The sequence below is a fragment of the Fukomys damarensis genome, unplaced genomic scaffold (assembly GCF_012274545.1).
Source record: "Fukomys damarensis isolate Sample0158 unplaced genomic scaffold, DMR_v1.0_HiC HiC_scaffold_20, whole genome shotgun sequence".
NCBI lineage: Eukaryota > Metazoa > Chordata > Mammalia > Rodentia > Bathyergidae > Fukomys > Fukomys damarensis.
The window spans coordinates 1,761,727-1,773,622 of NW_022900932.1; the positions used below are offsets into that span (position 1 = coordinate 1,761,727).

Sequence of the window (11,896 nt, forward strand, 5' to 3'; positions counted from 1 at the left end):
CGCTGCAAAGACTGTGATTCACTGGGCACCTTAAGGAGTTACCAGTCCCCGGTAACTGGTAAAATGACAGAAAGGAAGGTGCTGAGTGGAGCCACATTTCTGATGCACTCTTAGAACCTGAATAATAATCAATCCCTGATTCAGTGAAGAGGTTGTAGAGCCTGTCTCCTGCCGCGCCCACTGATTTCCTAGCACTGCCAGAGTACACATGTGCAACCAGCACCCGCCTACGTGGAAGGAGGATCTTCAGTGGTTTTATGTATAACAATTGAATCCAAGAACATGGCTGAATGGTTGTGCATAGGAAAGGATGCCCGGTGTGGGAGATCAGGAAAGGACTCAAGTCAGTTTGCTGTCCGGTAATTAACATTTTATGTGAGAATCCAGGTGCACTGATGGTGGCCACCTCTAATCTCAGTGCTCTGGGAGGCTGAGGTAGGATGATCACAAGTTCAGGTCCAGGCTGGACAGTTCAATGAGATTTCTTCACAAAATAAAAATTTTAAAGTTCTGAAATGTGGTTCACAAATAAGGAAGCAAGATCAATCCCCAAAGAACAGGAGGAGGAGAAAGAAGAAGAAAAGGAGGAGGAAGAGGAAGAGGAGAAAGAGGAGGGGGACGAGGACAGAGGGTAAGAAAAGGAAAAAAGTAATGAAAAGAACAAAGCAAAATGTTTCATTTAATCCTCCCACCCTGTTTCCCCTATGACTCCCTTCTCTTAGTAAAGCTACAGCCTTCTCTGATTCCCCCAGTGGGTGTAAGTGTGAAGTCTTAGACTCAGAATGGACAATTACAGGAAGACAGAATTCACGTTCCACTGGAGTCCCGATGAACAGTTATTCCCTATGTGCCTTAGTTCTGCAGACAGGGGAATCACCATGCTGCAAGACATGGTATTAAAATACAGTGAATTATGTGAGAGGATTTTAATTGTATTCAGGATTGTCCTAAAACCTTTGCATTCATCACAATTTACTACTTACATGAAGATAGTAAGATAGATACTACTTTCTTTCCTATAAATATGATAGAGAATACTTACTGGATTCAACAATTTTCGTGTGTGTGTAAGGCTATATTGTTGGATATTCAAAATAGGATCCAGTTATATGTGATTCCGTATTCCACAAGCTCAGCCATTCTATCTCATTAGTTAGCACTCATTTCCATATCTAATAGTTCCTCTTTTATTAAAATTATTTCTCTCACTTTGTTTCTTTTTTGAAAAATGACTGCCTGAGCCGGGGGTTTACCTCAGTGATTCCACTGCCTCTTCACATACACAACATCCTGATTTCCATCTCCAATAGCACTAATAAATAAATCAATTAATTATTTAAAATGCAAGCGCTTTCTATAATTTGAGCAGGAACTGTCCAGTAACTTTAAGTTCCTCAAAAATTACCCTCATTTTCTCCAACACACTTCACTGCAATGGACAAAATACAAGACTCTTGGACAACCAGGAGCATGGCTCCTTAACACATCTTGTTATTAAACATAACAATGACTGCAGAGTCAACACCAACACCTCCCCAGGCCCAACGCCCAGGCAAGCAGACATGGGACCCTTACTGTGACTTCACCAAAATGGATGCCCACTGCCCCAGTGCTGAGCCAGGAGAATGGGGAATCATGCATCAGGACACCAGGCCTTGTGTCCCTCACAGCCCAGGTCAAGAGAGGTGACAGAACTCTGACCAATGTGACCCAAGTCCTGACCAAGCACCAGGAGGACAGTTTTCCCTCAGACGGAATGAAATCCAGTGACAGGGACCAGGTGATGGCCAGGCCTTGGTGATGGGTTTAAGGAGGTGACAGGTAAGTAGGAATCTGCAGGGTGCTCTGGGAGGGGCTGGGCCTGCATTCTGCTTTGGAGGGCTGGTTTGGTGAAGTAATGATCAGAGGAGCAGCACTGAATAAAGTAATGAGTCGAATCTTATGTTTGAGCTCTGGAACTGCTGCCTACACAGAGCAGAAATTAAAGTCTGAATTTTACATATCAGTATGGGGGTGCCCTAATTCTCTTCTCCAACATCATGGCGCTTGTTGTTTTCTCAAGGGCTGCTCAAGAATGGTTCCTATGTTTTGTCAAAATTCAGATGACACTGAGGGCACTGTTGTTGTTGAATCGGTACAAGAGCCAGTGTAGCATAGTAGTGGCTGACAACTGCATTTCTCTCTCTGCCAATATCTACATGGCCTGGAAATTATAAATAAGACTGTCCTTCACTCCCAAGTAACAGAGCAATGGTCCAATGAATTTGGAAACCAGAACACCACAACAAGAAAACACCAGCAATATGAACAGACAAGGCAGCAGAATGCCTCCAAAAAGCGCAATTCCTCCAGACCCGGTCAAGAGGCTTTGGGGGAATAAAGCCATGAACTACATATTAGGTAGGTCAGAAAGGCTGTCAAAGAGGTGAAAAGGTTTAAATATATTCTCGGGAAATTTTGCACACTTACAACTAACCTGATGACAGCACTAAAGAAAACAATGATCAGGGGGTCCAGAGAAGAGAATAAGCCATTAGTGGAGCTGAAGGAAGAGATGCAGCTCATGAGTTCCCAGCATAGAAAGGAAGGGGGTCCACGAGAAAGTTCCAAACACAAGTTCAGGAGACGGAAACGATGACTGGCAGTGCGGGAAGCACAAACAACCAAAGTAAAGACAGCGTCGGGACGTGAGGGCTGGGCTGAGGTCAAGGTCGACCTTGTGAGAGATCTCAACCAACGAGGAAGGTCAGCAGTGGATGCAGCTGCAGGTAGATGAGTCAGAGACACCTCATACAAGAGAAATAGATATTCAGAACTCTGCGGTAGGTCCCGATCTCCCGCTTGGTGCTGCAGGGCAAGAGGAAAAGAAAGACACAGACATCGTGTTGAAGGAGAGATGTGGAGAACCAGGATGGCAAGTGCTGGTGCAATCAGAGGCGTGGACGAGCCAAGACCCTGAACCTGCAGAGCTGTCGATAGTTATTGTTCACAGCTTCATCAGCCCGCGGACAAGGGGCTGCTTGGAGCCTATGTGGAGGTGCTGTGGATATGTTGCAGATGCAGGCAAGGCTTGTAAAGAAAGAGACAAAACATTCTTGAAATAGGAACAGAGACCATATGTAAGTTGTGATTAATAATGAACCTGGCCTTTTTAGTAAAGTAGTTTTTGACTATGGGAGTGAAATTTGGGTGCAAGCCACTTTGACTTAAGCAGGAAGGCTTGGCCATTCTCACTTCTGTAAACAAGCCAGTTGTGGGGTTAACTCTTGACGGCCTGTGCTGCTTAGGGCCTGATTTGGGTATAATCATGGGGCCATGTTTCACAAATGGGAACCAGTAAAAAGTCAGAAGATGGCACAAAGGGCATTTAAACAGCTGTTCATATAAGGAATAGCAGAAAACTAGGAAAACAAAAAAACACTCCATGGAACATAATTAAAATATAAGAAATCCAACAGAAAAGGAGGATCTCAATAGCTGCTAGAGAAAACCAACATATCACCCATAAGAGAAACCTATCAGAATGGCAATAGAATTCTCAGAAGAAAATCTAAAGGCAAAGACAGCATGAAAAGAAGTGTTTCAAGCTCTTTAAGAAAACAATTTCCAACCCAGCCTGGTACAAATTTCTCATTCCAACTGAAGGAGACACAATGACCTTCAGTGATAACGGAGGCCTACAGAAATTCATGACCACTGGAACAACACTCCAAAACTTTCACAAGGACATCCTAGAAGAAAAACATCCGAGAGCCAACAATGTTGCTAAAGTGTCCGATAAAAAGAATGTATTAAGTATAGCTAGCAATTTAGTAGTAGAGAAATAAGGCAAGACTCATTCAGAAATTAGTTAGTGTTTATCAAGTATAACTATGGATGTATATGGACTCAACTCAGCAATCACGGAGAGTTTAGCAGCAGAATAGATAAAGAAACAAAATCCAACAGTACACTGCCTACAGGAATCACATTTAACACGAAAACTTCACCAACTCAAATATGGGGACCAGGCCATGTGACATGGGTCCTATAGATCCCAAGATGGACACAATTTGCTCTAGAAACTGAAAAGATATTTTTAAGAAAACAAATTTCTTTCTCTGTCTGTGGGAAAACTCATAATCACAGAATTCCTAAGGCAAGAATGCTGAGTACAATCCATAAATGCAGGCATCCAGGTAGAAGGAAGGATCTGTTCCCCATTAATCTTGTTCCCTATTACACTGTAGTTGTACATTTACTGACATCTAGCAGTCATTGTACTACAAATGATGCCCAAAACCCTCCTGAGCTTTTGGTTTTCTAGTAGTAGCAGGTCCATTCAGACTGTTGAGAGTGTCTACTAGAAGCACATCTGCTCCCAGGCCCCTTTCTACTTTGAAATTGGTCTGTCTTCCTTTATTCCTCTTCAACACCCCCTAATCGGGTATCCAGGGGGTCAGATCAGAGCCTGGCAACTGGAGTCCAAACAAGGACTTCTGACCTGATGGGAAAAGCCCTTCAGATGTGGCAAGGAAAGGAAAAGGAGGTGACAAGGGACTCCGTGGGGCAAAATCAGGGATTTGATGATAAAGTGAAAGAGAAGGACTTGGTGCCATGGATGGATTCCAGCACAGATAACTGGAAAAACTTGTCAGTAACAAAACAAAGGTATGTAATGTTGGTAAGGCCCTTGCTCTGATTCAAAACTCCTTCAAGAGGGGGCCTCTGACTTAGCTCACTGTTGCTGCCCTCTGCCTCACAAGCACAAGAGTGTTCTGTAAACGCCCCTTCCCCCTCTGTGAGCACGCGTGCCCAGGGTGGAGGCTCCGTAGCTCTGCCCTCCTGCTTCTGAGATCGTGCTCGCCTGGTGAGGGGGCCCAGCCCTTAGCCCTGCCTGGCACTCAGAATTCAGCGTGGCCACACTGCTCTGAGCTAGCCAGCGATCAAAGGGTTTTCTTCATCCTTTCCAGTAACTTTGGATTCATGGCTTCCAATTGCTGTTGCTTTGATACAGAGCTGTAATACCGAGCCCTGCACCGGCTGTCACACTGGGCCGTTTCACTTTGCCACCACACCTGATATAAGATGTTAACAGGTACACTTTCATTGCTATGCACTTTTTCAAAAAACTTCTTCGTAAATGCGTTTTACCTACAAAATTATGTGTCAACCTATTTACTTCTAAAAACTAACATTTTGGCACTCCTTTTATTTCACTGTAGTTGAGTTAATGGCTGGAACTTCACACTGAGCACATCTTTTGGAAAAGACACAAAAAATTCAGGATTCCTATAAAGAATCTAGTGGCCTGCATGAAGAGATTACCTAAAAATACTAAGGAAATAATGATACTAACGAAATAATTGCATCGAAACTATCATTTCCTTACCGAAATTATTCTTTTAATCATTTCTTTCTTTCAAAAAACACATGATTTCAACCCTTGTATTGGTTGGCATCAGGCCCAGCCTGAGAGTCTGAAGGAAGGTTTGTCAGAGCTGTCACCTTGAGCCCTGGACCCTCCCAGGGATCAGTAACTGGCTTGGCTGGGAACTGAGGAACTTTCCATGTTATGGACAAAAGAACCCAAGAAAACAGACTTTCCCCTGCTGGACATTATAGGCGTTTTTAAGAGAACATGAACCCTAAAGGTGCCACAGGTGTCCTTCTGTCATCTCAGGGCTGGGAACAGCCGTGGATGACAAGGCTGAGATGTGAAATTACAGGGTCATCACAGGCGCCCCCAGCTGCAGGAATCAGCAGCCCTGGAGACACCCAGGGGATCTGCCATCTCCCTGCCACAGAAAGGTAAAGAAAATCAGGACAAACAGACTGGATTTCCAGCTCTGCAGACCATAAAGTGTCTTGACTGAAATTTTCGTCGTACGCTTTAATGCACGTTACACTCTGCTACCACAGTTCACACTACATTGGGATGAACCATTTCTTCCTTGAGGAAACACAGTCCCCCTGCAGTTGCTACCCGCGGTGTAACAGGAAGGACAGCACTGTCCACACACACACTTCACACAGGAAGATCGGCAGGGCATGAACGACTCATAAGGGGGGGTTAAATCCACGTAATAATGGAGTCTCAAGGTACAGAAAAACAGAACTGTGTACGACAAGGGGTAAGTGGCATTCAAGCGGTGGTCACTCTGAAGGACACTTCTGACATATTTGCTTTTAAACTCATTTGCCCTTGAAACTCTTTGTTCCAGGAGAGCAGGAGACAAACTCCTTCTCTAGCAGGACGAGTGCTGTCCCTGACACGCGGCCTCCTGGGAGCTGTTCTGCACGAACCCATCCTGAAGGGTGCATGCGCAGACCCACTGGCTGATGTGCAAGAACCTGACACAAGGCTCTGAGCAAGGGCTCGGATGTTTGCTTCTCTTTCCCAGAATATAATTGTGATCACATTTGTGTTCCTTGTTATACACCTACTTTGCATTGGAGGCATTGGGTTTTAAGTTGCTATATTATTTTAAAATGTATTTTAAAGGGAAAGTAAAAATTGTATATAATTATACAGCTGAGCTTGATATTTTTCTCTGCAGACTTTGGGAACTGGCTGAGCCAACTCATTTAACATAGGGATTCTCTCACACACTTCTTATACATAAATGACACCCAATGGTGCACAGTGCTGTTTTCCTCTTGTCTGATTCTCTATGTTTGTCCTGACAAGATTGGGAAGTACACGATTTTTCACTCTATGTTTATTTGAGGAAAAGAAAGTGGCAAAGCAAAGTCTCCTAAGGGAAGTTTGGCAGGTGGAGGAGGTAAACGGTAACCACAGAGGGTCCAGGAGACATGAAGGGAGGCTGCAGTCTGTGCCGGGGCTTTGGGGTGGCGAGGAGCAGAGAAGGCCTCAGGGAGGAAGAGTCCTGTGCACCCTGGGCCTCTGTCTGTGGGAGAACGAGAGCCGAGCGGGAATCCGGTCTGGACGTGGAAGAGACCTGGAGAAGCAGGGACACGGTCCTCCTGCAGGGCTGTCACCTCCCCTTAGCTCAGGAGTCCTGAGGGACAGAGGACAGCAGTGATTCCTGAGCTGACTCTGAATGCAGCTCCTCTCCCCGCTCAGGACAGCATTGCAGTGAGAGAAGAAAAATCTCTTACGTCTCCCTGAACCAGTGCTACCTCAGAGCACAGGGTTTTATTACGTGGAATGAAAAAGGTTTAGTGCAGCTGCCTGGCCAGAACCTTATTTCTAAAATCTTTCACATTACACTAAACCCGTGACTTCTGAACTCAATATCTTTGCAAGAGCTGTTGTGACTCAAGTTGGTCAACTGAAGGCCAGGGCTCCTCTACTCAGACGTCACAGTCTCCCCTGTGTACAGGCAGACTCAGTGTCCTTAGAGAGACATGGGCCAGGATTTCTCAACTAAACCCACACAGGGAAGGATGATGTCATGTTCCTTCCAGAACTCTTTACAGGGTAAATCTGAATCTAGGCCACCTGGAATCACCACAGCTGGCATTCAGGTCACAACTCAAGACTTTGTTCCCAAGTTCACACTACAATTTTGGTCATAAGTGACATCATTTATATCAGGCTGGTCTTAACTCAAGGGGCAAATGTACTTGTTTCCTGTTCATCTTTTTTCCATCCCTTATTGGAACAACAGATCTTCTCTTTAAAAGATTCAAGGACACTGGACCTTACCTGTGGTTGAAGTCCAGAGTGTCCTAGAAAAGAGACAGGAAATAGAGACTTAAGTAAAAGTCACAAGGCAAAACTCTCATGACACTCAGCATCCCCACTGTCACATCTGTCATGTGAGACTTCTCTGACACCACGACCTCGGCTGCCCAGGTGCAGAAAGGAGCACAAACCAAGAGAATGTGACTGAGGAGGCATCTGCCCTATAAATCCCCTGTTCAGTGTCCTTCCTTATTCACCCTCAGCTCTACCCCCAGGATTTTTGGGCTACTCCACCTGTCCCTGTCTCTGCAGGGCACAGCCCCTTAGTTTCAAAGACTATCCATGAGCAATTCCTTTCTAAACTCTCAGGAAATGTAAGGTAACCTGAGGTAAGAAAGGCTTCCTCCAGAAACACCAAAATACCATGAATCCTTCACAGTAAAACAGTCTGTTCCCCCGGAGAAAAGGGTACAGAGAGGCTGGGGCACCAGTAGGCTTCTTACCTTTCTGATTCCTGCAGTAGATGAACAGCCCCGCCCCGAGGAAGAGCAGACCCAGCAGAAAGCCCCCGACTCCACTCAGCATCTTGCTCTGTGAAGGTCCAGACTGTGCCCCTGAGAGAAGGTGCAAAGTTTAGGAATTATTTTAACCCCCAAATATCAGAACCCTTCTTGAGACCCCAAGACTCAGAATTTGAAGACTAGAAGACTGATTCCTGCCCTCAAAGCTAGATGTGGTCATTCCTGGGAAAAAAGACTTAAAAATTGCAAATAGAGTAGGTGTGAGGCTCATGCCCTGAATTCTCCTAAATCGCACAGCCCCACAATAACCCGGATGTGAGCAGGGTCTGGAGCTCAGTGAGCTGAGCAGCCTTCCAGGATGACAGAGCTGATGAGAGGCAGAGCTGAGGGCGCCTCCTCTCCTGCCAGGAAGACCCAGCACTGCTCCTCCTCCAGATCACAGTGAACAGCCCAGAGCAGCAGCAGCAGAAACACAGGCACAGCCCAGGGAAGGGTGTGGGGTCAGGGCCGAGGGGTGACCATGACCAGAGACAGCATGAGAAGGTGCAAAGCAGGGACACTTCTCTTCCGTGGGACAGGCATCCTGCCTGCTGAAGGTGCACAAGTGTTTGTAGAAACTCTCCCGGTTCCACCCCTAGGAGTTGTCCCACTGGAGATCAGAGCATATTTCTGTAAGGGACGGGCAGGCTGACCCTCGGGGATAAGGGAAGAGCCCCTGTGTGCAGGACAGGAGCTCAGAAGGTCCGGCTTCCCACTCACTCCACTCCACGGCGACGGGGCTGCTCCAGCTCGGGTGCTCCACCCGGCAGACGTAAACCTCTCCGCTCCGAGGAACTGTTTCCAGCATGACCAGGGTCTGGAAGGTCCAGTCCCCGTTCCGGATCAGGCCTGTGGACACCACCCCGTCCTCCTGCTCCTGGCCGTTCCGGAACCACCTGACTTCGATGTGGCCGGGGTAGAAGCCACTCACAGAGCACACCAGGAGGCTGTGGTGCTGCAGGGCCTGGGTCTTGGTGGGGTACACGGTCACCTTGGGCTCCACTGGAGGAGAAGAGGCCGAGAGAGGGAGTCAGGCAGGCGGTGCCGTCCTCGGTCACCTGTCCAGGGAGGGACCCAGGTCCTCACGGGCCTCCTCACACCTGCCTGGGGCCACAGGAGCCACTGTCAGGAGCCTGCAGTTTAATCCTCTCAGCAGGGCCCACTGGGTTTGAAAAGAAATGAACGGTTTTCATAGCTGGACCTGATCGCTGCTCACTGAGGAAGGCGTTCTCAGGGCTTTCCAAGGCCAATGAGTAGGGATGAGAGGGAGACTCGGGAGCCCTGAGGAGAAGGGAAGCAGCCAGGAGCCTCAGTCCTCTGCACAGATGCCCTCTCTGCCTCCCTGAGGAGCCCCTCTCCCTACCCAACACACCTGTCTCTTGTCGGGACTGTGACCAGGTTATCCTGGTCTCTTTCTCCACTGACGCTTGGAGTCCGCAGCAGGGTGTCCGGGACTTAATAATACGTGTGCTCCGTGCCTGTTACCGTCCTGTCAGTGCCACCCTCAGTGATTCATTTTCCAAATGAGAGCATTTTCCCAACACCAGAGAATGACCGACAAGATTGCTGACAAATCCTTACTAGCAATGTTGCCTTGTGTTTTATTAAATAAAATGTTTACTTACCTAACATGAACACTATTAATACAAACAAAGCATAAACCAAAAAATGGAGAAAATGCTGTATAAGATATGAAGAAGACGTAAGAATATTTTTTATGAAGAATCAAAAAAAAATCCTTATAAATACATTAAGACCCCAGAAAAGCAGGAACTTGTACATGCAAATACATTTGCATAAATGTATGGTGAAAAAGGTCACAAAAGATATAAATCAGACAAATTAAATTTAAAAATTGAAAATATAATATTTTGGAGTATGGGTGTACATTTATATCAGAGAGTTTCCAATTGGAAAATTCATTCGTATAGCAAAAATTTTGAAAAACTCTGTGTACTGCTTCTATTTTTTTCTTGTCGGTTTTCCTAAACAATCTAGCAACTCTGTAGACACATTTGCTCTGTGTTAGGAATTATGTGTAGCTTACACATGATTTAATATATAAGGGTGGATATACATACATTAAATGCAAATATTCCACCATTTTGCCAAAAGCACTCGAATATTCTTTCAGATTTTACTATTCAAGAAAACAAATCCTGCTAACCCACAATTAAAAGAGAACTGAATTTGTCAATATTTAAAAATCAGCTCTTCAGCTATGCAAAATGATATGCACCAGGCAAGCCAAGGAGCCCTAAAGGAAGCCCTGGGAAAACTCACAGGCCCCTCACCCCTGCCCACCAGATCACCCTGACACCCTCTCCCCTGAGGTGCTCTGCTCACACAGTGCACTGTGTCTCCTGGGCCCTCTGTAGAGAAGGCTGGGAGCCCAGGCCAGGCTGTAAGTAGCCTCCCCACAGCACCCCAACCGCTGACACCCAATGTCCCTGCACCTGCTCCCCAATGGAAGATGCCTGCACTCCTGGGCCCCTCTGAGTCTCAGCCTTCACCCCAATCCCTGCTCCCCTCACCTCAGGCTGGCCATAGCCTCCCTCTCCCTCCCCTCTCCAGGCACCCTTCCTCCCCCACCCTTCAGCCCCTCCTGCAGCTCACAGCCCTGCCCAGCTCTGTGTAGCATCACCTGGGAGTGCACAGGACACACAGTTCTCCTCTCTCTCTCTCTCTCTGTCTTTCTCCTCCATAGACTCACAAATACAGCCACACATTGGCAAACTCACACACTTCCTCCCGGACCACAGGTTCTTGCAGAGACCCTCATGACTTCTGTTTGCTCACAACACTGCACACACAGAGCGTCTCCCTCTCCTGCCTTCCCACCTCTCCTGCCCTCTCCTCCACCTCTCCCTGCCTCATCTCCACCTCTCTGTGCTCTTCCATTTTGTCAGTTGTGTCTCTCCCTCCTTCTCTGTGCCCTTTCCTTTCTCCTTCTCTCTCTCTCTCTCTCTGTCCCTCATATTCTTATGTCAGAGAGCTAAGTTAGAAATTATTATAGTGCATTGAAAGAAAGCTGGGCCATCAGCATAAAAAAATGATAGAGACTTTCACTGGAGCCCAGCATAATAAAAAAAGACAAAGTGCTCCACCCAGGTATTTCCCCTAGGGAGGGCTACAGGGATGGAAATTCTAATTAGGTATCAGTCACATGGTGGGAGACCAAATCTTTAACCCATTCCTGAAGGAAAGGCCCTGATCCATCCCTTACCTAAGATGCTGTTCATTCCTTCTAGGCCTGCTAGGATTTTGATCCCCATTTAATCAGTATTACCTGAGGGAGCAGACTTGTAATCTCACTGGTTGGTCATGGTTTTCTCCCACGTCCTGTCCACCTTGTAATTCTCCCCTGGGTCTTACAGTTTGTCCCCCTTTGTTCCCACCTTACCTCGGGGCTTTGCTCTAGAAAACACCTCTGGAAAGCAGGGTGGGTTCACTTCTCCCTGTCTCCCTTCTGTCTCTCTGAGAAGGAAACTGTGTTTCTCTCCATCCATTTTTCCTACTCCCGACCTCAGTTGTTCCTAGAATTCATGTTTCCCTTTTAGAGAACACAGCTCAGCACTCTGCATATCCAGCAGAAACAGGGACTTACTCCATTTCCCTTGTTGGGATTATTTTTGCTTATTTGGATACCGTGTTTTGCTGGCTTGGTGCCCAGTATCACCCTGCTCTCTTTCCCCGCCTTTCTTGC

The 11,896-nt window shown here is 46.7% G+C and overlaps 1 protein-coding gene across 1 annotated transcript; it reads right to left on the bottom strand.

Moving 5' to 3' along the window:
* Positions 1-6,715: 6,715 nt before the first annotated feature.
* LOC104852757 (DLA class II histocompatibility antigen, DR-1 beta chain) lies at positions 6,716-11,835 on the bottom strand. The gene is made up of 5 exons (XM_010610537.3): positions 11,594-11,835; positions 8,911-9,192; positions 8,134-8,244; positions 7,652-7,674; positions 6,716-7,001 (listed from the first exon to the last, which is right to left on the bottom strand). Exons 1-5 carry the CDS (start codon positions 11,697-11,699, stop codon positions 6,993-6,995), a joined length of 531 nt encoding a protein of 176 aa, XP_010608839.1. The 5' UTR covers positions 11,700-11,835; the 3' UTR covers positions 6,716-6,992.
* Positions 11,836-11,896: the final 61 nt, after the last annotated feature.

Bases quoted from the DNA above. Each gene is read 5' to 3' on its own strand.
- LOC104852757 (XM_010610537.3), bottom strand. From the start codon at position 11,699: ATGGATGGAGAGAAACACAGTTTCCTTCTCAGAGAGACAGAAGGGAGA. The intron at 8,245-8,910 runs GTGAGTGGGAAG...ACCTTCTCTCAG, and splicing joins CCCCGTCGCCGTGGAGTGGA to GGGCACAGTCTGGACCTTCA. The intron at 7,675-8,133 runs GTAAGAAGCCTA...TCTCTTTTCTAG, and splicing joins CTACTGCAGGAATCAGAAAG to GACACTCTGGACTTCAACCA.